The sequence below is a fragment of the Lonchura striata genome, chromosome Z (genome assembly GCF_050655825.1).
Source record: "Lonchura striata isolate lonStrDom1 chromosome Z, ASM5065582v1, whole genome shotgun sequence".
Lineage (NCBI taxonomy): Eukaryota > Metazoa > Chordata > Aves > Passeriformes > Estrildidae > Lonchura > Lonchura striata.
Window position 1 is genome coordinate 66336966 of NC_140740.1, and position 26865 is coordinate 66363830.

The following is a 26865-nucleotide window of genomic DNA, read 5'->3' on the forward strand; positions in this document are numbered from 1 at the left end:
TTATTCCGTCATATGCGCAAGTAGCTCCTCCTACACTTTTGCATGCTGAGTAGAGGAAAGTTTCTGATTACACACTGTATTTTACATACATATTCATCGATTGTCCCAGAATAAAAATACACGATAATAATTTACCCATTATCATTTAAGTATTTTGTCCCTCCTTTACGCATGTGTTCTTCTGTCCTGGGGGTCTGTCATAGTGGTCAGGGATGTTACAGCTGACACAGTCAAGCTGGCAGGGCACTAGGGCTGGTGAACTTCCAGTTCTCCTTCTTACAAAATAGCATTGTGCAGTTCCACAGGCCAATGGTTGTAGGACAACAACCATTGTGTCAGCTCACCAGGTGTTGACTATTTATCATCCAGTAACATGACAACATCAGTGGGCAAAGGAAGGGCTACAGATGGCATTTATCTGGGCTTCTGTAAAGCCTTTTGACACTGTCCTCCACAACATCCTTCTCTCTAAATTGGAGAAATGGATTTGATGAGTGGACGCATTTGCTGGTGGATATGAGAATAGTTGGACGGCAGCATCCAAAGGATAGTGATTAATGGCTCAGAGTCTCAAAGGACATCAATGACAGGTGGTGTCCCTCAGGATTCTTACTGTTATTTAGTATCTTCATTTACTGACATTATGTTGAGTCAGGGACAGACAGAAAAGACTCCAGTCTTCAGGAGGCAAATTAGAAGGCCTTAATGAATTAGAGCATCTTTTTATAATGTGACTTGCTAAGGTGAGACTTGATTGGTCTCAAAGTAAAAACTTCTCACACTATTGGTAAGCTGTGAATAGCACACTCTGGAGAATCATAACAACAGTTACAGAAAGAGAGATAATAATTGTTTTAATTCTTTTCTCTAAGTTTCCCAGGCTCGTTCTGGGAGAAAATTATCTCTTTCTTCGACAGAACTGAGAATATCCACACAGACAAAGGGATCAACTGCTCTATGGACAAGTCTGTAGATGACACCAAGTGGTGTCAAGTGGTGCAACTAACACACCTGAAGGATGGGATGCCATCCAGGGGGACCTGGGCAAGTTCGAGAAGTGGGCCCACAGGAATCTCAGGAGGCTCACCAAGACTGAGTGCAAGGTGCTGCACCTAGGTCAGGGCAAGCCCCAACATAGGCTGGGGATGAACAGATCAGAGCAGCCCTACCAATAATGACTTGGGGTGCAAGTGGAGGAGAGGCTGGACATGACCCAGCCATGGGCACTCCCAGCCCAGAAAGCCAAATGTGTCCTGGGCTGCATCCAAAGCAGCGTGGGCAGCAGGGCCAGGGAGGGGATTCTGCTCTGCTCTGCTGAGCAGAATCCCTGCAGGGATTCATCCAGCACAGGAAGGACATAGACCTTTTGAAGCATGTCCAGAGGAGGCCCAAGAAGTTGATGAGAGGGATAGAGTGCCTTTCCTGAGGTGAATTGGAAAGGCTGAGGGAATTGTGTTTGTTCATCCTGGAAAAGAGAAACTCCAGGGTGACCTAATTGTGGCCCTCCAGCACCTGAAGGGAGTCTGCAAGAAAGATTGAGATAGACTTTACAATAGCATGTAGTGACAAAACAATAAAGAATGGCTTTAAACAGAAGGAGAATAAGTTTAGATTAGATATTAGAAAAATCCTTTACTGTGAGAGTGGTGAGGCACTGAAACCAGTTGCCCAGAGAAACTGTGGACACCACATTCCTGGCAGTTGGCTCAAGGCCAAGGTGAATGGGACTTTATACAATCTTGCCTAGTGAAAGGTGTCCCTGTCCAGAGCAGAGGTCAATCATCTTTGAGGTCTGTTCCAACCCTGGCCATTCCATAATTCTAAGATCTAATAACTGTACTGACATGGCATAGGTTGCATATATTACACTGTAGCTGGTTCTTTTTCAGTGTGAAATAGATAACTTCAGAGATCTAGAAAATTAACCACAAAAACTGGAACTATATTACTAGACTAAAAAGTATAGAAATGAAGCTCACCTTCTAGCTTCTGTGACAGAATAGTTGACTGGAGAGGATGAACTCATGATGACCCATAGACAGCTTGTCAAGCTGCAAAAACTATAAACTCTGGAGAATGAATCTACTGTATATACATTTACTTGACAAGCTTCCAAGATGATTCTTCCATATCATAAAAACATTACAATCTGTAAAAGAGACATGCTTTAATTTATTTACCAACATAATGAATCATTTGTTAATACACACAAGCAGTTAGAAAACAGTCTTACTACTACATCATATGAACAACTACTGCCTATAATTTTACAGTCTTAGACATCTATGAGAATTGTACTTCTAGTCCTTGAAGCTTAAATACTGTAGACCAATATATACATATATAGTAACACAGCAGCATATCCTCTGCCAAGGTTTTCAGAATATCACTAAAAAGTATTTTGTTCCCATACATCGATCCTCTATCTTGTAAGAATATTACAAGCTCCATTTCTCTTCAAAACAATTCTATTGAAGATAAATGCATAAATCATGATTGAATGTACTAGTTTGCTGTCTGATAACAGCCTTTAACACAACAAGTCTTCCAAGTATTTTACAAACCTGGAATTTTCTATTTGAACATATTTTTATTGTATTAGATAAATCAGCAATAGCTAGGACTATACAGAAGGAATTCTAAATTGAACTGTAACTCTACTAATCTTTAGAAAAAATCATTAATTTAGTGTCACAATAAAAAAGAAATCAATATAGACAACATATTTATAATGCTGAACTTAAAAAATCCATTGTTTAGGTCAAGTTGCACAGCAAACTCACTAAAGACCTCTTTCAATTAATTAAAGCAAAGTAACATGAACTGTAAGCTGTATTCAACAGTCAATATTAATGACCCATAAAGGTTTGTTTTTGAACATGATAGCAGATGGACATCCATACTAAAGTCCAAAACAGGAAACTTGCCTAGACTCCATTTCTACCATCCCTGGTTTGTAGTCATATGCCCACAGAATCATAGAATAAGCTGAGTTGGAAGGCATCCATTAGAACTATCAAGTCCCAACTCCTGGCCCTGCACAGGACACCCAATAGCCACACCATGTCCCTGACAGCATTGCTCCAATGCTTCTTGAACTCTGTTAGTCTGGTGCTGCAACCACCTCCCTGGGAGTCTGTTCCAGGGTCTAACCACCTGCACTTAAGGGTGAAGGACCTTTTCTGAATATCTAGCCTAAACCCCCCCTAACTCACTTTCAGGTCATTCCCTCCATCCAGTCACTAGAGATTAAGGATCGGTGCCTGCCCCTTCACTTCCCCTTGTGAGGAAGTTGTAACTTCAATGACATCTCTCCTCAGCGTCCTGCAGACTGAACAGACCAAGTGACCTCAGGCATCCCTCATAACATTTTCACCAACCTTGCACACCTCCTTTCAGTACTTTCAAATACTTCAATGTATATTTAGTATTGTAGTATCCAGTGGCAGCAGCTGGTGTAATATATTAATATAAACTGGCTTTATTCACTCCAGTTGCTGGATTAGCAATATGGGAAAGAAAAAAATGCATTTCTGCTTCAATCTATAATTTTAACAGAAAATGCAGTGAAAATAAACTTATTTTTAACAACTCTGAGTTTTTGGTTTGGGATCTTTTCTTTATTTTTACAGAAAAGTAGTATATTCATATAGAACAACTAGATGTATCCTTTGTGATCTTTAACATCTACTCATCAGAATTCACCTTGGTGCATGTGTTCAGAAAATTCAAAACACAATAATTGCCATGCAACAGACACCCACACTCCTACAGAAAACAGCATAGGTTTTTTTCCATCTCAAATGAGAAAGCAGTTGAAAACCTCATTCTCGAAGTATAGTCTGTAGTATAATTTCTAGGCATATGTTAAGTTCCATTAAATTATTAGTGACTTGCACACTGAAAACTTTATGTAAGAGAAGAAAATCTTGACAAAGTACTTGTAGTACTGTACTCAACAAAGATGAATCACTTCAATAAAAATGAAAATGAGGTATCCCAGTATAGGAAACTATACCTCTATCAATTGTGCCAAATTTTCACATTCAGACATAGCTCTGAACACTACGAAATGAGTATTTTAGACCACCCTTTTCTTAATATTTATTGCCAAATATATATATTTGGCTTTTACCAAAACCTGAACAGTAGAAAATTTAAAAAAAAAAAAGGTGCAATTAAATAGATGCAGCAGAAAAAAAATCTGTTTCAAAACATAAGCAAAATCTCCTCTGATACATCCATACCACCTTGAAGTTTTAGAACCTTCTGAAATTACTTTTAAGTCTTTTCATGACTTTGACAGGGAGGGAAACAGGGAATATCTAATGACTGCTTTCTGGGAATGTTAATGATCTTGAATATACAACATCCCTCTGTTAAGACGCACATCCATAGTTTACTAGCACACAAATGGACACACTCCAAGAGCATGCTATTTCAATCAGGCAAAAAAAATATTCAAGGGGCATGGAGTGGCTTGTCAGAGCACCACAATCAAACAAAAGTTAGGAAGTTTTTGCTTGAGGAGGTAATACATTCAACGGATGTTACCTACAAAACTTGTGTCTTATTCTCCTCACAAACTTCTGAATATGCTTAACTAGCTTTATGAAGGCCATTGATTTAAACTGAATGTGGGGAAGAACTTCTTTATTGTGAGGGTGTTGAGGCACTGAAACAGGCTGCCCAGAGAAGCTGTGGATGGCCATCCCTGGAGGTGTTCCAAGACCAGTCTGGATGGAGCTTTGATCAGCCTGGTTTAGTGGGAGGTGTTCCTACCCACGGCAAAGGAATGGAAATGGAGGATCTCTAAGGTCCCTTCCAGCGGACTGAATCTAACCAGGATGTACTAATTTGAAACACACGAGGCCAGTCGGAACTACCACATCTGTGTTGCAACTACAAAAGCTCACCAGCTTCGGCTGAACGAACCACTAGCCCTTCGCTAATGCAGGCTGAAAATTTTTAAGTCGGCTAAAAAACAAAGTAGAAGCATCCCTTCGCACCGCGGCCCCGGAGCGGCGCTGGCTGAGCGCACGCCGTCCCGGCGGCTTTGGCGCTTTACCTGGCAGGAAGGGCTGAGGGGAAAAGGTCACAACAGAGCTCCAGCAGCAGCGCCCCGGGGCCGCTCCGGGCTGCCGGGAAGCGCCGGGAAGAGCAGGGAAGCGCAGGGAGGCACCGGGAGCGCCGGGAAGCGCCGGGAAGCGCCGGGAAGCGCCGGGAAGCGCCGCGCCGTCTCCAGGCGCCGCCGGCACGGCCGCGGCCGCCGCGCCGCGCCCTCCCAACGGCGGCTTCCGGCCGCGGCGGAAACGACATCGGCGGGCCGGCCGCGTCCCGGCCGCTCTGGGTCCGAAAATGTATCGTGCGTGCAGGAAATTAAAAGCACCGCCTGACGTGAGAGCCAGATTGAGGTGTGCACGGCCTCAGTCTCGGGGCAGCACATCCTTCACTCGTATTATCAAGAGAAACAAAGAGGTAAATGACTTTGAGGATCCCTGGGACTGAAAGCACAGCAGGGTGGATGAGGCAGACCCGTAACAAGGTTACCATTTCCCCTCTGGTCGCCTCACTGCAGAAAGGGAAAGGTTTCTTTGAAACACCTTGAAATTGTTTCTTTGAAACAATTGTAAATGTATATGATGTCAAACAAGAGCAGCATAAGCGAGTGAGAGAACAAAATCAACCCCACCACAGCTTAGAAAAGTGGACAATAGCAGTATCATGTAAGTGGTATATCCTTCAAGGTACCAATTGAAGTTTTAATAAAAAGATAAAAAGTTCTGTAATATTTTCACCCTTAGAGAAAAAGACTTAAAGCTTAATTGCTAGTTTCCGACTTGATTTCTATAATTGGCTTTTACTGATGATTTTTCTGCTTCTCTATCATGCAATTACTCTAAATGCCTAGTGCCAGATGAAATAAGTTCTTTGCCCAGGTTCACAAAAATAGATTTCATTATGTTGCAGTTCTGTTAATAACAGCGTGATTGGGGTTTTTTGATCAAAAATACAGAGTGAAGAGGATGTCCTCTCTGCTGTCATCTGATGAGTACTCAAAAATTAATATGAAAAATAGCCTCAGCTAATGAAAAAATATAAATTATGTGATAATATGAAAGGAGGCAGAGACCTAGCATCATATTTGAATGCTGTGATAGGTCATGACAGTATAAGAACTTGGAAAATTCTGAACCAGTAATACTAGCTTATCTGCCCAAAATGTCCCACACAGTTTTTTACATTGATTTACAAAAATTACTTTAGGCACAATACAGTTGCTGCACACATATAGTTAAACAAACACCTCTCCTTCCTCCCATACTGAAAAATACATACCATATATACAACCATATGTAGAATTATTTCAGTTGGAAAAGACATCTAAGATCAAGTCCTACCATTAACCCAGCACTGCCACAGCCACCACTGAACCATATCCCTAAGTGCTTCATCTGTATATCTTTTAAATACCACTAGGGATATGGACTTTTATTCCAAGTGATCATTCATTTTTACATAGGAAGAAAGGTTTTTATCTCTCTTAATGTATTGACAATTGAGGATATGAACTTTTCTTCCTCCAAGAAAATCAAACAGATCTGACTTGTTTAAGCCATCAGAAAAATGCAGTTTGTTCTTGCTTAACACAGATGGGATAAAATTTTACAGTTAAAGTTTATAAAACAACATTTTGCATTTAAGGAGGAGAGAGCCTAGAACAAATCACAACTTGCTCTGTGGCAACTGCAGTGGGTGTTTTAGACCTGACTTGAGTTTCAGTATCGAAACTGAAAGGGGTAAGATGATTCTTCCTTCTCACAAGGACTTACCTTTATGTTCAAGTAGCACAGAGGGTAACTGGCAGAAAAGTGACCTGTAAAACTTGTGCATCAGGCCACACACCAAAGATGAAAAATTGAGCACAAAACGACTAGGTCTTCCCCTGTGAAACAGTGTACAGAGTAAATTTTTGTGCTATACTATGACTTGCAGGTGTGGGGCCACCACACAGGACTAAACCCAGAGAGAGCTGACAGGCAAGCTAATTTTTGATGCAGAACTAGAAGTAGACACAACAGGATAAGCAGGCCATAAGAAAGAAGGTAGTGAATTTATTTGGTTTTGAGATCTTCACTTTGAAGAAAAGTATTTGTGGGGAGGCTGGCAGTGGCTGATGCACTTACTAAGGAGATCAGCTGACAGAAACAGGAGAGGTTGGCATAGTTGCTTGAAATGCTAGGTGAGGAGGAAGCTTAATGCTGACTTGTAAACAAGCCAGGAGAGTAACATAGCCTGAATTAGTAGCAATCCTAGTTAGAAAACAAAACCAATCAACCAACCAAGAAAAAAAAAATTAAAGAAAAAAAAAAAAAAAAATCCACCAAACCCAGGAGTTAATGGCCACTAAGTAGCAAGTAAGGACTGTGTTACAGACTTAAGAAAATAAAACAGAGTTGTTCGACGCTGGGGGAAGTCAAAACATCAAGCAAGTGGCTGGGGAGTACCCGGGTAACATGGGCAGTTTTTGGGCCGGCAGCAATAAGGGATGAAAAGTCCGGCAAGGGAACGGGTCTCTAACGGAGCTCGTGGGGCATGAGACACACAAAGGGTCCCGCGGGGACATCGCACTCGCCCACTTTGGGAAGGACACTGCGCTCATTAACCGCGCCAGCCTGTCAGTGGCTGAGCACAGCCCATTCCCGCGTGTGCGTGGCGATCCTCAGCTCGCCTCCCGCCGCCACCGCGGCCGGGGGCGGTCCCACCGCCGCGCCGCTGCGGCAGCTCCTCCTCCTCCTCTTTTCTTCCTCCTCGTCCACCTCCGCTCCCTCCAGCCGCGTCGCGGCCGCTCCGCCCCGACCGGAGGAGGAACGAACCACTTTTCCGACTGCGGGGAGAGGGAGCGAACGAGACTTTTCCCATTCCTTTCTCCAACCCTGCCTCGGGTCCGGCGGGCTCTTTCCTCTCGTGGCTGCCCGCATTCCTCCAGGCGTGGGGGCGGGAGCCGAGCCGTCTGTGTTAGGCCGGGGCGCTCGCCGAGCCCTCGGCGGCGCTCCGCAGCTGCCCCGCCCCCGGTGCGGCGCGCGGTGGTTCGGGCCCGCTGGCGGGAGGAGGCGGCGCGGCCGCGTTTCCCGCGGCGGGCGGCGGGCCGGACGCCAGCACGGTTGGTAGCAGCGGGCTGCACGAGCGGCCGGCGGGCGGGCTGGGAGAGCGGGAGAGAGAGAGAAAGAGAAAGGGGGGCTCAGGGGGTAGCGGGAGAGAGAGAGAGAAAAGGGGATGGACAGGGAGAGGAGGGCGGGCGGAGTTAGTGCTCCGCGCGCCCCCTCCCTCCCCCACTGCCCCCCGCAGCGCTCTCGCCCCATCGCGCCCGCGTGCGTGAGGGGGCGAGCGGCCGCTGGGGCCGGGGGAGATCGGGACAAGGTGGCGGGCGGCTGTCCCGGGCAGGCGGCCTGGCCGTGCCCGCGGGCGGCTGCTAACGCTGCCGAGCGCCCAGGGGGTCTTTTTGCGGGGGTGGAGGGCGGGCACGGCGCAGCGCGCCCCAGCCGGGGGCCGCCCGCCCTTGCTGACGTGCCTTCTTGTGCTGCCCTTCTCTGCTCTCTCCCGCCCCAGCGTGTTTATCCCGGCAGCGAGCGGCACCTCGTGTGGCTGGCAGTGCCTCGGTGATTGCTGGAGGTGCAGAGCCTCTCCTTCTCCGAGCCCGGCTCGCCAGGCGGCAACGGGGCGTTACGCCGGTGAGAAAACATGAGCCGAGATTTCAAACCCGGAGACTTGATCTTCGCCAAGATGAAAGGTTACCCCCATTGGCCGGCCAGGGTAAGGCTCCCCCTCCTCCCCTTGCCCCGTTCCCTGCGGGGTGCGCTCACACACCTGTGCTGAGCAGCACCTCCAGATCCGCCTCCTGTGAGGGAGGATGCGGCTGGGCTCCCCAGGGGTAGAACCAGCTTTGCAGTCACCTTGCAGATCCGTACTGTAAAAAGTTGCCCTCTCAAGTAGTCATTAGTTGTCCTAATTTGTGTAGCGTGGCTTTACGGAATGAAGACTGCTGTGTGGTAGCCTGATACTGGAGCGTGTGCAAGCCCCTGGGGCTGTTCAATAATGGTGTCCCCAAATAACTGCTCTTGGCAAAAGAAAAACACGAGTTTATGGCAAGATTACTCCCAAGTGGGCTATGTCTACTGTACTTTCTGTTAAATAGGCTACGTGTATGTGGTAACTTGTCTGGTACTTTTTTGTGTTCTCTGTGCTCCATTGGAAAAGGCATGCCAAGTTCTGGGACTGCTGTAGGTCATTTGTTGGATGTGGGAATGGAGTTTAAAAGGTATTTAGTTAAGATGCTGACGAATTGGAGTTCTTGTAAAGTTTATTACCCTTTTAGTAGTACTTCACATTTGGCCTTCCACAAGTTATCAGGTCAGCCATAAGGGTAGGAAGTCTTCCTGTTGCTTTTCCTTAAGGATGGTCAGTATATGGATGAAATTGAATTATGCCTTTTGCCTGTAACACATTGTAATCTCTCCTTTTAAGAGAAGGGGTCGTGTGAAAAGTATCTCTGTATACTGAAAGTAATGTAATTTTCTGTTGTTGCTGATACTGATTTTGATTCTGCTATATTTTTTTACATACTGTTAGAAAGATATCTAAGTTCTTGCTTTATTTTCTGTAGCGTTTTTATTCCCATTTTAATGATTAATTTTTATATATTTCCGCCTAACTGTTTTTGACTCTTACTTGATTTTAATTATAATAGGCTGTGTTTTTCTTAGGTGGATGAAGTTCCTGATGGAGCAGTAAAACCACCTATGAATAAAATGCCTATTTTCTTCTTTGGCACCCATGAGACGTAAGTTCTTTATATTTCAGTGTTGTATTTTTTTCATTTTAAAATGCTATGACAAAAAGTTATCTTCTCTGAATGTAGTGTACTGCAAGCTAATGTATTTATTAGCACATCTTCCTAAATTGATCTGTTTTGTCAAGACATGATTCTGTAACATTTGCTTAAGCTCTTCAAGGAACCATAACCATAACATATATGCTTTGCTCATCAGAAAAAAAATAGTACCCACAGTGATATGGCTGATGGGTTTTTCTTTTTATCTGTAATGAGTTTAATTATAGTCCTGTATATCATCAAAATTCTCAATACTATATTCTCAAAGAAGTGAATTAGGAAAAATTTGAGAAATGGACAAATAATAATGTACTGGAGTTATTTTTATTGTTTGGTATATTGGGTTTTTTCTGACGAGGTTTTGGGTTTTGGATGGTATTATGTTTATGAGATCTGGAGAGACATGAGGAAGTACAGTTAGCTTCATACCTATCAACCTGCAAAATACTGATCTTTGGGTACTTTGAGCAGTGTTTTGTGGTGATACAGGACTTGCTTTGCAAGACTGTATGTCTTCCACTGCTGAATTTAATAGAAAAAATGCTGTGGTTTATGTAGTTATGTGTTTTTGAAAATTACTGTGTTGCCTTTTAGCGTGACTGGTTGGGTTACTGTAGATTGAAGGCATCATGAGATTTGGTGCTCCATTTTTTGAGTTGCTGAAAGAAACCCAAGCTACTTAAACATGTATTGGTGTGCTTTTAATTCTTCAGTTTTTCTTAAAAAAAGTCAGACTGAAGTTCTGTGCAAAAGTTGTCCATTTCCCATATTTTGTGGAAGGATCTTGCGAGTTTTTATTTCACTAAATGGATTGAAATTGTTTTGTATCCATCTTTAGCAAGTAAGTGTCTTGCTAAGATGATACATTGTCCCATTGAGTAGACGACTAAGCTTCCCTACTGTTGGCGTTATTTGCTGTTATTTTTCTTAAAAAGCTATTTCTGTCATGAAAAAGATAGCTATATGCTTGGCCCATGTAATTTTTTTAACTAATCTCATCTTTCAATAAATCTTTCAATGACAAATTTTTTTTGTTTGATTGGAATTTTTGTGTGTGTAATTTTGTGGGTAAGGAAGTGTTCTTGGAATATGATTGAAGGTTGCAAGGTTTGTCTTGTCCATTTTTTAAATTATCATTTAAAATGTGTTAGGTTACCTTTTCTTTTCTTAAATTTTTCACACAACCAAACTTTTTGTTTGGCAACTGCAATACAATACTTGTTTGGTTCTGTTGTTGGTGAAGTGTGTGTCATTGTGGATTGCTGTGGGGTTTTGTACAGTTGTAAATAAGTTTGGGGATGCAGGTTGAATGTAAGGGAGACAGAAATAACTCCTCACCTAAAGCTTTGAAAACACCTGTGCAAGTTTTGAGAAGTTTTATGTCCAGCTTCAGATTTAACTTAGGGCTTTTAAGAGATGTTTGCATTAGAAAGGTTTGGTAATTGGGGGCTTTTTTTTCTAGTTTGTATGAGTAATTTGAAATGTTTGTTCCTCACTCTGGCATAGTTACTAAATAAAGTTTTTTGGTGATCTGGTTTTTGTTAGGCTCTAGTTCCAGGTTGCTATGTTTCAGAAATCCATAGAATACCAGCAAAACGTTTTGCCTCTGTTTCACACACTTGCAATGTATGATGTTCCATGACTCAAGCTATCTCCTCGTGTTTGTTAGGCATGTTGTTTATCTTAAGATCTGTAGAGTGATAATAGGTGAAACTTTTATAGTTCTTGGTCTCACTTACTCCTTACAGTAGATACCTATAAATTACAATAGGAAGGAACAGATCAGGTGACAGAGGAGACTGATGTTCTATGGTGTGTAATTTTGTTTTGGTTTTTAGCTATAAATAGTGAATTCAATGATCCATCAGGAATTATGTAGCGTTAACAATTTCTTGTACTTTTTTCATGGGAATGAAAGTAAATTTGGTAAACTTGTTTTGTGCTGTGCTTTTCACAGTTAAGACTTACACATTGTGCAAAGTTAGATACTCTACCCTCAGCATTTTAACAGGCTTAATATATGTAGTCTATCTTATTGTAAGTAGTGGCAACTCTGAAAACTCGTATGACCAGTTTTTCATGCTAAAAAGTCCTGTATAGAGGATTTCAGGCTGTGTGGATGGTTACAGCAGGAAAAAGGAACCATGGGGAAAAAGTAAAGCAAGACTGGTTTGGGAATAATTCTTACTAAACTTCTAGAAATAATATAATTGAGTTTATAAAATTACTGTGAGTAAATCTACCTCACAGTTTTTTGTTTTCTCTTAAGTTTTGTAAAAAAAACCCCAACTGAATGTGTTTCTATCTAGGGAGAGTAATAAGTAATAAAATGAATACTATTTCAATAAACACTTTATTTGGATATGTTGTGGCAGTAGATCATATCAGTACAAATTTTGTTTGGTCACAGACAAACAGGTTAAGTGAACTCTAGTTTCTGGACTTTCTGCGTTAGGGTAATCTCTTTTCATTCAATTTTTCTTGTTCCTTTTTCTTTATTGGCACATGAGGGCTAAACTGCAGCAGCCTAGTTAGCATCATAACCTTTTCACAGTAGCTCTTCTCAGGTGTTTTTCAATGCCTGACAATAGGGGCAAAGGCTTAGAGACTGAAAAAAAACGCTTATTTTTAGAGAATAGGGAAGAAGGGAGGTAATTTTTTCCCTATTTTTGTCTCTCCCAGTTGCTCTGTCTGCCTCCCTATCTTTTTTGTTTGTGTAAATAAGCTTGGCAGGTGCAGGTTTCCCACACTGGCTGAATCCTCACTATGGTCTCTTGCCAAGAGGTGGGTGATTTGCAGTCTCAGCTGACAATGGCTTACTTGGTGCACATAGTTGAGTGTTTACAGCTGGAGAAGAAAATGCTTAGGCTTTCAGTGAGAGTCTGTTTTTTCTTTTTTCTCTCCTCCTTTTATTGGGGTATAAGTCTGAAGTAGCTGCTTTTTTTTTTTTTTTCTTTTAAGATAATGAAGGAAGTAGTGGCGTGGAACTTAGAAGTGTCTGTTTAACTTTACCATGAGCTGGTACTTTCAGAAAGGAAGTGTCTGCAACTTTCAAATAGTTGGATGTAACATAATTGCAATTAACACAATGTCTAGGCATGGATTGAAACTGAGAATGTACTACCAAAGAGTACATTTTTCTGTTAGCAGCAGGTAGATTGGTACAGTGAAATCCTAACTTCAAAAGGCTATGAAGGTAGAGCAGAAATGGAATAGTCTTTGATGCTCTTCAGCATAAGCCAAAATACTGGTTTTCAGTATTCCCTTCCCTCAGTAAGGAGGGAAGTCTCTTTTTGTGGTGTTAGTAATGGAGACCTTGGGTGTTGCAGGCCAAAGTTTAGAAAACTAAGCACTCTAGTAGAATAGTTGTTATAGTACTAATGACTTTAGTATTTAATAACACTTGGTGCTTACTTCTTTGAAAATACAAACCAATTAAAATGTGAATTTTGTTTTTCTTTCCTTAAGGGCATTTTTGGGGCCAAAGGACATATTCCCTTATTCAGAAAATAAAGATAAATATGGCAAACCAAACAAAAGAAAGGGTTTTAATGAAGGCTTGTGGGAAATTGACAATAATCCCAAAGTGAAATTCTCTCATCAGCAGGTAAGCTATGCAGACTCTAAAACTCTTTGTTGCTTTGGGGGGAGTGGGGGAGGAGGGGAAATGCAGTAAATGTCCTGACATAGAGTAATGATTTATTGCTGCTGCATAACTGCAGGTTAGACAAAATTTAATATATTTTAAATACTGTTTGTTCTCAGTGTCTAGTATCAATAGCATAAGAAGAGATGGGGGTTGTTTAACTGGAGATATATTCCTGAAATACCTTTATAATTGTGTGACTGTGCTTGAAAAGTAGTGGGTTTTTTGGGGTCTCAGTCACTCTGCCCTGTGTATTCTAAAACCAAATACCTGTGTTCACAAGTATCCTTGTAAAATTTCAGTACATGCTCTCCTAGTGTGCAGTATTTTAATTCTAGCAGTTGGAAGCAATGTGCTGTTTGCCTTTTAGCCCCTGCCACAATTCAATTTTTATCCATTAGTAGTTCCTCATTTCTTGCCTGTTTGTAAGATTTCCAAGCTTAAACCAGAGCTATGCAATGCTACCCATAAAAGGACCCAAATTTAATATGAAGATAAATTCTCATGCGTGCTCGTTTTATCTTTGCTTGGTCCGGACATTGTATAAGCTTTTAGTTTTTTTGCTATCTACACTGAATATATACTGACCTTGTCTCCATTGGATCTTTTAGGCAATGCTGCAATAATAACAAAAAGAATTACTGCCTTCTGTTTTTATTTGCTGTTTTTGCAACACATGCCAGGTTGCCATTTCAGCACCAATTAATTCCTGCTTCATAAGATACCCATGTTACTGTGTTTCTAGTTTGAAGGAGAATATGGATAAAGACTTAAGGAGTTTCTGAAGTGTTGTCAGGACGTCATGTATTCCAGCTGTGTACTTTCTCCTTTGGGATATGGAGAGACGCTAATCTCCACATCACAGTGGGGAAGGACTGTAGTAATAAGAGACAGATTCTTTCTGCTACTGTAAGATAAACCTTTTCATTGTCCTTCTTGTGGCAATTGAAAAGAGATGCTCTGTGGATGCCTGAGGCAGTCGTGAGCTATACCAGTTATTCTAACTATTCTAACTATACCAGTTTTTCTAATTTGGGTATAAATAATCAACAGTAAAAATTTTTTCTGTTATTCTGTTTCACTGCAGAAATCAGTCACTTCAGTTAAGCAGTGCTTTCAGGAGCATCTGAGACATTCATAGATACATCTCCAATTGGGAAAAGACACAAAACATTGCTGAGATAGGTGCACACTGTTTTCTTAGTGTAACAGCTTTTCTGCAAGATAGTCCTTTTACATTTTGAGTTCCATTCAGGTTCTTCAGCTTCAGTGGCAGCATTTTTCACTCTGTCTTTCTTGGTCAAGTTCTGTCTAGAGCCATTGGGTTGTTCTTTGCAGTTTTTTCCCTATTTCTTTACTGCAAAGAAAGAAAAATATTTTTTCCCACAGGTTGTATTTAAATCCTGTTCCTCTTAGGAGCCATAAAATTACTGGAAGAAGAAACTTTGCTTAGTAGGAGTGTTTTAACTGGAGTCCTGCATCCAGTTCTGGCCTACTCAATACAAACTGGGTAACATACTGGACAAGAGACCTGTGAAAGGCTATGAATATGATGGACTGGAGCATTTCTGTTGTGAGGACAGACTCAGAGAGCTGGGACTGCTCAACCCTGGTGAATTTATATGGAATCTCCTCAATTTATATAAATATGTTAAACAAGGGTACCAAAGACACTGGGTCAGACCCTTTTTAAGGGGTTTCCAGTGACGGGACCAGAGGCACAAACTGAAACACGGGAGGTTTACTTTGAATGTAAGGGAGCTTTTTTTTTTTCCTGTGAGGGTCACTGAGCCCTGCTACACATTGCTTAGTGAGGCTGTGGAGTCTCCATTCATGGAGATACCTAGAAATCTGGACATGGTCCTGGTCAGCCAGCTGTAGGTTTCCCCGCTTGACCAGGAGGGTTGGATCAGTTTGAATTACAGAAAAAGTGAAGTTAAGCAATAGATTAATGCAAATATTGTTTTTTTTTGAATTTGAACTTGTCCTGCAACTGTAAAATGGTTTCCTTTTGATAGTCTTGTCCTTCTACTCTGTGCTAGGCATTATTAAAAGCAAGTTTTACTTTAAGCAAATCAAGCCCTTTAGCCAGGGCCTTTTGTTTTTACTTGTGGGTGGTCCTTGTTGGTGCTAATAGAGCACATCTGCAAAAGGCTTTATTTTACAGTTAAGGCTTTTTTGAGGAGTAGAACTTTTGGTTGTTTTAGTCAGGGAAGGAATGGATGTTTAAGTATGTAATGTCCTGATTTCCCTTGGAATAAAGTTAGTTTTCTTCTTAGTTGCTGATGCAGTGCTATGTTTTGCATTTACTTTGAGAATCTTGTTGATAACAGTGTTTTAGTTTTTACTAAGTAGTATTTTCCTTGGTTAAGAATAAACACTATTTGGCAACAACTAAAGAATCTGTGAGTTTTAAACATAATTCATGTACTAAATCCAAAACACAGCACTGTACCAGCTATGAAAAAGAGAATTACCTCTATCTCATCTGAACCTGGGACTACTGGGAGTTTTATGGGGAAGCTGAAAATTGTTTTAAGGGTGGCAGAGTGCCTGCAATCAGCTTCTGAGGCTCCACCATCTTTGCCAAAAAAGGGTATGGTATAGGTTACAAAACATTCAATTTGGTGCAGTTTAGTCAGTTGACATACACTTTTTGTTATTTGTTCTGGTAACAAGAAACAAGGACAAAAAAAAAAAAAGATAGGGGAAACATGCTTCCTTCCTTCCTTCACATCTGCTCTAGCTTTGTTGGTCCCCAGTGTCCTCTTTGGACATTTCAGTGTGTCCCCTGGGTAAGACGGTGGTCACAAGACGGGTGTGAAGTGGTTTCTTTGTTTTTGCTATTCCTTGTTTCTTACTTAGCAGGTACAGTGTGGGCTCCTCCATGGCCTGCAGCCCTACTCTGACATGTACCTTCTCTCTCCCCTCTACCAATGTTTGGCATTGAGGGAGCTTCCATGTCTGACCATCCAGGAGTTGCTATGACAGTCACACACCACCACCTGAGCTGGGACTGACACCCTTTGCAGCAAACAGTTCCAGTGATCCCGCTGGGTGTTATGCTGGCTGCCTGCACACACCACATTCACACAGGCACACAAGGTTTCCTTGCTAGTTGGACTCTGAGTTTCATTTAGCAGTCTCAGACAGCTGGGTCTGTAAAATAATTTAATTGTCATGCAACCACAGAATAACAGCTTGATCTGGGTATTTCCTGGGTGGGACCCTGGACAAAGGAAGTCCTGGACATTTATAACCTCACAGGGTAAGCTTGAAAACTGTTGGGTCTTCCTGTTAACTCCTTGGCTCTTGAGGTCTCTGAGTTTCCCCCCACCTGGCTGGCTACTGTGTCCTTTGTATGCAAAGTTCAAGATCTCTTGCCTCCAGCTCCTGCTGTTCACAGCTCAGTCTGCAATGACATGAACTACTTTCACTAAGTGTACTCCTCAACATAAGGCAACTTCTCTGGGCTGGAGCATGGCTTGGGCAATGGCTTAATGTGTCTCTTTCAGTGTCACTCCTTGACTCTGGCATCTCTTTTTCCTCAGAACCCCACATGCCCTTGCAGGCATCTTGTTCTGTGCATGACCATTCTTCCATCCCCACTCTCCCCTTCTTCCATTGCTATTTGGGTGAAGGCACCATCTGTTCCCAGGGGAGGTGGGATATTGAAGTGGGTCAGTTCATCCCTTGACAGCCAATTGCGATCAGCTCAGGCAGTGATGGACTTGGTTCCACCCATGTTATTGTCACCTGCCCCCAAGCATGCAGCAGAGTGTAGTCAGTGAGTGATGTTGAAAGGGAAGGCAAGTAGTTGCTTATGAAAACTGAGAGTAAAGTAAATGTAGGTGCTGATGAGTAAATACGCCATTTTCCCAACAATATCTTTAAGTGGAATAATGTATTATGGCCTGCTAATATGTTGCACTATTCAGCTTGTATGTGAATAGACACATTTCTTTATCTATAGTCTTAGTTGTGACTGTTATCTTAGGATATTCCTTGATCTCCATTGTTTAGGTACATACAACTCTTTGATTTTAAAGGTTCTTAGAGCTAAGTTACACACCTAAAAAGACACAATTAGCAGGGAAGTCAGAGCTTAAAAATTAAGGATGAGTATGAAATTTTGTGTTGGGGCATGCAGCAAGTATGGTCAGAGGGAAGTGGGTGATCATGTAAAGGTTTAGGTAAAGCTGAGCTTTTAATCTGGATACAAGATGATATTAAAGAGGCAGACTTGTCAGGTCTTAGTATGGAGGCATTCACTTAGAATTTTTATCTTGTTTTTGACTTTTTGCTGGACATATGTCCCAGTATGGTTGTGTCCCCTAAGTCATCCACCACCCTAACATGGAAGTGCAGAAATTTAAATATACTGGGATCAAGATTAAGTGACAAAAGAGGTCAATGGATGGTGATCAAAACTGTAATTCAGTTTTATTCACTGTCAAAGAAGTGAGCAAGGAAGAAAATAGAAAAGTAGGGAAAAGCGAAGAATTACAAAGAGTGAGAAAGTTAGTCACCACCAGGAATCTGTGGCATCCTGTGAAGGTCCTTCTTTCCTTTGCTAGTGGGTAGAGCTCTGTTGGGACATGCTGCCCACTCATTTCTATCTTGGCTGAGCACTGGTTTGTGGCGCTGGCTTAGCAGTTTTGCTGCAGCGTGGGGGCCATGACAATGATTGTCCTAGGGTGACTTTATGATGCTGAATTGTATCCCCATTCATCTGTTTAGCCCAAAAATAAGTTTTGCACCTTTAGGACTGGTTCTGAAAGGGAGGCAGAGGGGAATTTTGCTTTAAACCAGGACACACATGCATCAAGGTTCATCACATTCCTGGGATACACCTCATCCCTGGCAGTGGCGCTGCCATGGATGGTCATGGTCTGTTGCTGTGCCACATCTTCAGCTGCAGGGTGTTCTGGCACCTGGGTGTCGTTGTTCATGCTGTCAGCAGCTTAGGCTCAAGAAGCTGCAATCTGCTTCTGGTTTGTAAATGCCACTATTCGCTCTGATGGACCCAAGCAGTGGCAAAATGAGTTGTTTGCCAGCAGTTCTCCACTGCATTTTTTATCTTAGTAAGGCCTTCTGAGAGCTGTACTTTGTTTCATTGCTGGAACTGGAATGTTCTAAGAGCAGTGTAGATACTTTGCAGATATTGCTTGTAACTGCTAGTAAGGGAATTGGAGATTGGAGGGCAGAAAGGAGATTATAGATTGGGCTTAAACCCAAACCCACTTCCCCAGTGGGGGGGCGGGGTGGCAGGGGGGGAAGTCAGGGGAGTTCTGCCTGCTTTTTTTGAAGTAGTATATGAGAAGGAGAAAGCCATACACAATGTAATGGAAGAAAAAAGTGTAATTTAGGTAGTATCTCTGCCGTTACTGTGGTTTTAAGTGTCAATTCATTAATTATCTTACTGTAATCCTTTTTCTGCTTACATTTTCAGGAACAAGTAGTTGAATCACTAAGGATTTATAGCATATTTTAAAGTGCACTTATTTATAGTAGCATCAAAAGTTGTATATTAACAAAACCTTTTTTTTATTTTTTGTCTCAGATATGTTAAGATATGTTATATTATGCATAAGAAAATACTCACATTGCAGTCTAGCAATGTGAAAATGAGTTGTTATAGCATTAGTTTAGAAGTTTAATAAATAAGTTGCAGATTAAATTGAAAACGTTGGAAATTAATGAAATATGACGTATTTAATATTCTTTTCCATCTAGTAAGGGGTTCCTTGATGTGATGTTTAAGTCATGTATCTGGGAGAATACACCACAGGTGAGGAGGGGATTTAGATCTCATTTTTGATGTTTTTTTATTGAAGGCCCATCCAGCCATTAACACTCCTATCAATGACACTGTTGAAGAAAGCAGTCAGGAGCCTTCTGAGGGGAGTGAAGAAAAAGCAGGAGCCAAAAGAAAAAAGTGTTCTGTCCCAAAAGTAAGTGATTGAATTTCTGCTTTGCTCTGCCAGAAATATTTTTAAGTGCAAACTATGTTGCCAAGTCTTTACTTAAATACTTTAAACTAACAACTGTTTAATTTTGTAACTTGCCTGTGTTTGCTTCTCTTCAAATGTACTTACAGTATTACTTTTGTCCTTCTGTTTTCCTTCTACAGTCCTCTATATGTTTTTTGAAAATTAATTTCTTTACCAGTCTGTATTTCTGTATCACAATACAAACTAAATTCATACAGTATTTCCTATGCAGGAGAAGTTGGAAATTGTAATTATTATCAAGAATTAGGTTAACTTTTCCCCTTCTGTTTTTGAAGACTTTTTCATATTATAGACAGGTATGATTCACTTTCAATTGTGATCATTTATATTGAAAAGTAGAACAGACTCTTAGGATCTCTCATGGGTAAAAGGGTACTTAAGTGTGTTTACCAGAAAAGGTTTATAAAAATCAGCTTTAATTAGACCATACTCTTAATGAACTACTTAGGATATAGAGATTCTTACAGCTGTATCAATTCAGCTCTTAAGCAAGAATCAGTATGCACTAGTTTACATAGAGTTTAGCTTCTTTGCTATGTAAATGTGTGCATACCTTAGTAACCTTCCAAAATTAAATTAATTTCAGTCTTAAAAATAATGGGTTCAATTTGCTGGTGCAGTACATAGTTTATACCGTGAGAGGTAAAGCTTCCAAGCTGTACATTAAATGATTCTGTAGTACACTGCTTTGAACTTTTCTCTATTCTTGAATGCTTTGTTTATATGGGGATATTTATCATATGGCATGGGAGAGATACTGTGTGTTGTCAACTCTTCTCCATGGTTTTAAGAATAGAATTCTAAAATGACAAAACTTGTCATGCAGGTGGAATTGACATTTATAGTATCTCATTTATTTGTAACTCATTTCTGGAAATTACTACTCAACATGATGAGCAGTGGCCTTAAATTAAATGTCAGACTATTTTGAATAGACTTGCCTTTACTCTTGACCTTTGTTTCCATTTTGATTATTTGCCAAGATCTAATGTAGTTTTTCTGTAGGTATTGCTGGCTTTCTTCAGTACTGAAGAAAATTGCAACTGCAATATTTTTGTACTGCAGTATTCTGCAGTACAATTGCAACTGCAGAATTTGCAATGTGTCAGATACAAATAGGATTAGTGTCCAGTAGCTGTAATAGCTTGGTTATTCAAGAATAAAAAAGTTCTTTGGAGGGGGAAAAAAATTAATCTACTGGTTGTATATTGATGGTGTTGAGAATGTTTTTGGTGAGTTGGAACCTGCAGAATCATTGATGGTTTATTTCTCCCAACTTCTTATTGACTAGAGTTCCTTATTTTAGTACTTGCAAGTGTGGAATGTTAGGGTGATTTGAGTTCTATTTGCTATACCTTAACAGTGCTGTGAAACATGTAATTTCCTGACAATGTTAGCAAAATAATGCTGCTCTTGCTTATGCATGCTGTTTATAAATGCATTTGCTCTTATGATTTGGTACTGTGAGGGGAAAACTTTTAAACTGGGCTGAATTATTAATCAGTTTGCTTCACTCTGAATTTTTGCCTCAAGCAGCATGTGCTAATGGGGATGCCAATAACTTAAGCTTCATGTTTCTCATCAAAAGTGCTTCTAGGCAGCTCAATGCTGACACAGTGTAAGAGAAACAGGGAGACATAGGGCCATTTAACATAAAGATGGAATGGAAGATCCTGACTGGGTCCTTTTCTATAGGCCTAATTAATCATCTTAAGGCAAAATACTGAGAAATTTCTTTTTTATATATATTATGTATAGTAATGTAGCTATAACTTTCAATTAATCAGTCCTTGTACTCTGGTTTTCTTTGGTTTTAGTGAACCAATAGTTCTTCTATCTTAAAATTGTAATCTGTAAAAAGATGCAGTGATGTTACATGTCTTCATTTAATTAGAAAAACTGTGTAGATGTTGCTTTGTTTAGTGTTGAAATTTTAAAAAAGGCTCTTGAAAGTGGGACAAGCCAATAGTATTCAAACTGGGAGAGCTGATAATCTAAAAGACATGCAGATATATAGGCTGCAAGGAAATTATTAATTTCAAGTAATTAATTACAAATGCTTGATTTTTCAAGTTTTAACTGCTTTCCCAAAACCAAAACTAGTATTTTAAAGGTTTAAAAAAACCACAACAAAGCAAGAAAAAGTGCATAAATTACAATCTCACAACTGATAAAACAACTTGCTTGTGGTTTGTTTACAATTTGGCCTGGTTGCAGCTAGGATAGGGTTTGTTTTCTTCTTAGTAGCTGGTGCAGTGCTGTGCTTAGGATTTAGTATGAGAAAAATGTTGGCAATACACTGATATTTCAGCTTTTGCCAAGTAGTGTTTACCCTAAATCAAGAATTTTTCAGTTTCCCATGCTCTGTCAGTGAGCAGTTGCACAAGAACTGGTGAGGAAGCACAGCCACAACAGGTATCCTTAACAGGCTGAAGGGTTATTCTCACAGAATCACAGAATGGGTCAGGCTGGAAAGAACCTAGTCTAGCTCACCTTTCTGCTCAAGCAGAGTCATCCCAGAGGACATTGGACAGGATTGTGTCCAGATTGTTCATGATTATCTCCAGGGAGAAAGTCTCTACAACCTCTTGGAGCAATCTTTTGCAATGCTTGGTCATTACACAGTAAAGAAGTTCTTCTTTACGTTGAGGTGGAATTTCTATGCATCAGTTTGTGCCCATTGTCTTTTATTCTGTTGCTTGGTACTGCCAAGCAGAGCCTGGGTCCATCCTCTTGGCACCCTCTCTCCAGAGACTTCTACACATTGATGAGGTCCCCTCTTAGTCATCTCTTTTTGGGGCTGAACAAGCCCATCTCCTTGACCATCATAAGAGGAAGTAGTCTAGTATGATTAGGCTTCTAATGGGCACCTAAGAAACAAGCATACCTACAGATTTAAACTACTTTAGGGGAAGAGCAGCCTGATGGCAATCAGCATGTTCTTTTCACTATAAAATACTTTCTAATGCATTTTTTATCCTCTGTTGACTTACTTTGCAGTTATCCCCTAAAGGGGATAATAATTTGCCTACAGAAGCTGAAGCAGAAGAAAAAGAGATGGATACTTCAAAGGAAGATGATCTACCTTCTGACAAAACCAGTCAAGAAGTACGTGAGAGCTTTTTTCTGTGTCACAGAGAACATGATAATATTATGTTTATTGCTGTAGATCTATTACTAAGTAATAAGACTACAATTATTACTACTGTGACAGTTTCAGGAGCTGTTTATGTAAAACTTTCTGTGTGTTCAGACACATTTATACCTCTCACCTGAAGACCCCAGAAACTGAAGTTTTCTTTAGAGAGGAAATTTCTAGTCTGATTTGTCTTTAGGTTCAATTAAAACAGTTGGAAGACTGTATTTTATCACTTACACTTACTGTAATGCAAATATATCTCTTTTAAACACCAAGTAAAGAGTTCAGACAGGCTACAACATCACTACATAGCATCTTTATTTAGAACAGAATATTATTTAGTACTTAAGTTTTTTTTTATCTCTCAGGAATAAGTCCTAGGTATCAGATAATCACAGAAACATACAATGGTTTGGGCTGGAGCAGACTTTAAACATTACATAGTTCTAACCCCCTTCTCATTGACACATATACCATTTCCTGGACCAGGCTGCTCAAAACCGCATCCACATGGGCCTTGAACACTGCCAGGGATGGAGCAGACACAACCTGTGCAGGCAACTTGTTCCAGTGCCTCACCACCCTTACAGTAAAGAATTCCTTCCTAATGTCTAATAACTTTATATTGTAATAGTTTAAAATCATGCAGTCCCTTCATGTACAAGATTCTTGTCTAAATTGTGTAATAGAGGCTTCAGTTGTGTAAAAAAGTAGAATAAATTAAATATATCTTAGTTTTATTAAGATTCTTAGGAATATTTTTTATCTTCACAGGATGTGGTGAAAACAAATGATGCTTCTATTCCTAAAGTTGCTAGAAGAGGAAGAAAAAGAAAGGTAACAATATGTTTAGTTACTTCACATTACTGGATTTTTTTTTTATGTGATAATACTGGTTGTTATTTCCTTTAATGATAGATTATACATAAATATAAGTGTTTGAACTCTACTCCCCCTTTTCAAATAATTTTCAAATAATTTTGCTTTCCTGATAAATCTTTCAGACACATGTTTCAAGTATCTGAAAGATTTGGAGGAACTAAATTTTTCCCAGGGTGATTTACAAATATTTTTTAACTTGATGTGGAATATGGAGTCCCTGACTTTCCCAAACAGCTCATTACAAATAAGAAAACTAAGACATAAACTGTTGCTAAACTGCTTATAAAATAGCCTGGGTTGAAGCTCTGAAAAATTTATTTTAACATCTTCGTTACATTGAACTAACACCTGAAATACTCCACTTTTCCCAATTTCTGGTTTTTGTGGTCTCTGGGAGAATACGGTTACTTGGAAAAAGACAATTTGTGCTGCTTGCTCAGCATACACTAGCCTTAATGTTCTTGCAGTCACACAGCCAGCCAGATCAGGGCACTGACCCAACTGAAAACTAGAATTAAGTAGGGCAGATCTTAATTTTGTGTTTGAAACCTTATGAAGGTAAAGTTACAGCTGACAGCAGGGATGGGGGTGAGTATGAAGGTACTTTTGACCTTAGTATGTTTGTCATAGAAAAGCAGCATGCTGTATATATACTCTACTCATCCTTTATCCTGGACACTAAGCTCTTGACTGTTTTCTCCATTTGGAATTAGAGAGTGCAAAATTAGTAATACTTGCGTATAACCTGTTCCTAAGTTCAGATACTTTTTTGCGTGCACAAGCTATTGCATAATAACATATTTCCAGAATTTAAAGGTGTTTGTTTGAGAAAGGAATTAAGATATTGGTGCCATGTGTTTTTTCACTGGTGAAATTTATTATTTAAATTAGTCTGAAAAACAAGCTGAAGCTGAGGAAGCAGCAGCAGGGGCAGCAACAACTACTGGGCCAGTGTCTCCAAAAGTAAGCCCCAAAAGAGGAAGACCAGCAGGTAACTTCAGAATAATGACTTCATCTCTTTCACCACAGAAATATTTTAGTAGAACTAGTCAGGGAATTACTTCCTTCCTCTGAAATACTACAGTGTATTTTTGAATGCTTAAGGCAGATTTTACTAATAGATTGTAGTGAGAAAACATCTCAAATTGATGAGTTCAGGACATGAATGGATTTAAATTGTTAGTATTAATGTTTAGTCTTCTAAATTAAAGACTGGTTTATATGTATTATCTTTTAGAATAGGTCAGTCTTCTTTGTGTAGGTATATGATAAGAGCTCTCTGGCAGGTTTGCTGCATAAAGGTTTGTATTAACAGTCTATAAAATACTACAATAGACTTAGACGATTTCACACACAAAAAACACAAAGATGAGAACTGGAGGGACAAGGAGATTGTAGGTGGAGTTCAGAAGGCAAGAAAAACAAAATAAGAGCTGAAGAGACTTGTTCCAAATGATGTTTAAGAAAGTGTGTTGATTTATAGGCGAATAAAAAGAAAATATAACTGATTTTTGGAATGTTTTGTTAGAATCATTTGGTAATAATTCTGTAGTGCCTGTTTCTTTCAAAATAGCAATGATCTATTGTCACTTTAATGGTAAGCTTGCAGATGTTCTTGATCACTAATTACTGCTTTGGAAGACAGTTCTTGCAGCAGTTAAGTACATTGTATGAGTACCTAGTCAGGGAAACAAATATTTTACAGTCCTCTGTATCTGCTGACAATATAAAAATAGTGGGACCACAATTAAATAGACTTTAGGCACTTTTGTATGGAAACTGTGAGGAAATTAAGTATTAATTCACCTCCATATGCCATTTCATTACATGCACTAAATATGCATTTTTAATATTTGTGGTTTTTTCTTTACAATTTTTTGCTGGTTTTGACTAACTCCTGTCAGTAAGAGCAGGAAAACATCTGTAAGATATGCTTTTGCCTCCTATAAGAGAAACATTTTTGGAAGGTATACTATGCAGCCTTCTCTGTTGTTGATAGGATGCTTAAACATGCTCTGTGCTAAGACCAACAAGAGTTTAAACACTGAATATTAGGTTTCCTGACAACATAGTCATTGTGGTACTGGACAAGCATTTGAGGTACATAAGTGCAAAGAAGGCAGGCTGTATATCTTCTATCAATATGGTGAATCTGAGGAAGTGTAGAGATTTGATCTGCACTGTAGTGTGGTGATAGAACTTCTTGACAGTGATTTGTTAGCCTGAAAAATGATGGAAACCCCAAGATATGAGTAAAACTAGTGGACAACAAACTCTAATGTCAGGTTTTTCATCTAATTTAAGATTCTTCTTAGTTATGCAACATGTGAAATGTTTCACATTTGCAACTACATAGACTGCAAAAAGCACAAGAATTAGTAGCCAAAACCTGTGGCTAGAAACCATCAAAGTTATTTTTAAATTCACCGGTCAGCTAAAAAACTGCCAACACTTTAACTTTTCAAAGAGATCTCGGTTAAGTTTGGTACTTAGTTAACTTGAATTCTGTATGTTAACAAAGTAAGGATGTATATTTTGATTTAAACATGGCTTATGTCTGTTGAGTGAGTATCTTGAGACATAGACTAGGAACAGATAGTGTCTGTGGACTAACCTGTTATTTCTGTATAACTACTAGCTTCTGAAGTAAAAGTACCAAAACCAAGAGGGAGACCCAAGTTGGTGAAACCATCATGTCTTTCGGAGGGTGACTTGTGAGTTTTTACTTAATATAAAGCTTCTTCGTTGTCAACTGTATTGCTCCTTATGTTAAGACTTGTAAATTATTACTCCTGACAAGTTTTTTGCCCCATTAGTGTTCAGTATAAGTTACTATTTGTGTAGATGTTTCTATAATACACAGTCATTCAAGGAAGAACATTTCTGAAACACTAGAGAGAAGATCTTAATCTTCCTAACTTGTCCAGTCTGTACAAAATTCTTTATATGATTGTATGCTGAGTGTAGAGGAAAGATGTTTATTAAGAGAAAATATAACATCACACAAAACCAGTGTTTTTCTTCTTGTACATTTTTGTTTCAGAAATGTCTTCTGATGAAATTGCAACTTCCAGGTAACTAACAGATAACTGTTAGTTACCTAAATTTTGGTTTTGCTGTCTTCAGTTCTTATGCCAAGTCTAGTGCTTCTAGTAACTTAAGGAAAAGTTGAACATAGGTTTGATTTTCTATAAATTTGCAGATACACATTTTATGGAATATGAACAATTTAAATAAGAATATTTTATAAACCTAGTTTACAGTGTGTGTACTCTGGGTCCTACAGACCCAC

General features: G+C 39.9%; 2 protein-coding genes across 26 annotated transcripts in view; one reads left to right on the plus strand and one right to left on the minus strand.

Annotated features, from left to right (window-relative positions):
* Positions 1-5289, minus strand: part of CCDC171 (coiled-coil domain containing 171) — a 161685-nt gene extending 156396 nt beyond the window's left edge. For all 24 annotated transcript variants that reach the window (XM_077790231.2, XM_085566918.1, XM_085566923.1 and 21 more), the window contains exons 1-2: positions 5069-5289; positions 1980-2149 (exon numbers count right to left, since the gene is read on the minus strand). In XM_077790231.2, the coding sequence (XP_077646357.2) occupies positions 1980-2026 (47 nt within the window). In that variant the 5' untranslated portion in view covers positions 2027-2149; positions 5069-5289. The remainder of the gene's footprint in view (positions 1-1979; positions 2150-5068) is intronic.
* Positions 5290-5300: 11 nt separating this feature from the next.
* PSIP1 (PC4 and SRSF1 interacting protein 1) overlaps positions 5301-26865 on the plus strand; it is a 36636-nt gene continuing 15071 nt past the window's right edge. The window contains exons 1-9 of one of the 2 annotated variants that reach the window (XM_085566938.1): positions 5301-5478; positions 8611-8814; positions 9765-9841; positions 13361-13499; positions 19376-19492; positions 22553-22660; positions 23466-23528; positions 24465-24564; positions 26212-26287. In XM_085566938.1, the coding sequence (XP_085423064.1) occupies positions 8743-8814; positions 9765-9841; positions 13361-13499; positions 19376-19492; positions 22553-22660; positions 23466-23528; positions 24465-24564; positions 26212-26287 (752 nt within the window). In that variant the 5' untranslated portion in view covers positions 5301-5478; positions 8611-8742. Of the gene's footprint in view, positions 5479-8134; positions 8165-8610; positions 8815-9764; positions 9842-13360; positions 13500-19375; positions 19493-22552; positions 22661-23465; positions 23529-24464; positions 24565-26211; positions 26288-26865 lie in introns of those variants that run through there. The other variant, XM_021525528.3, reaches the window with a different exon arrangement.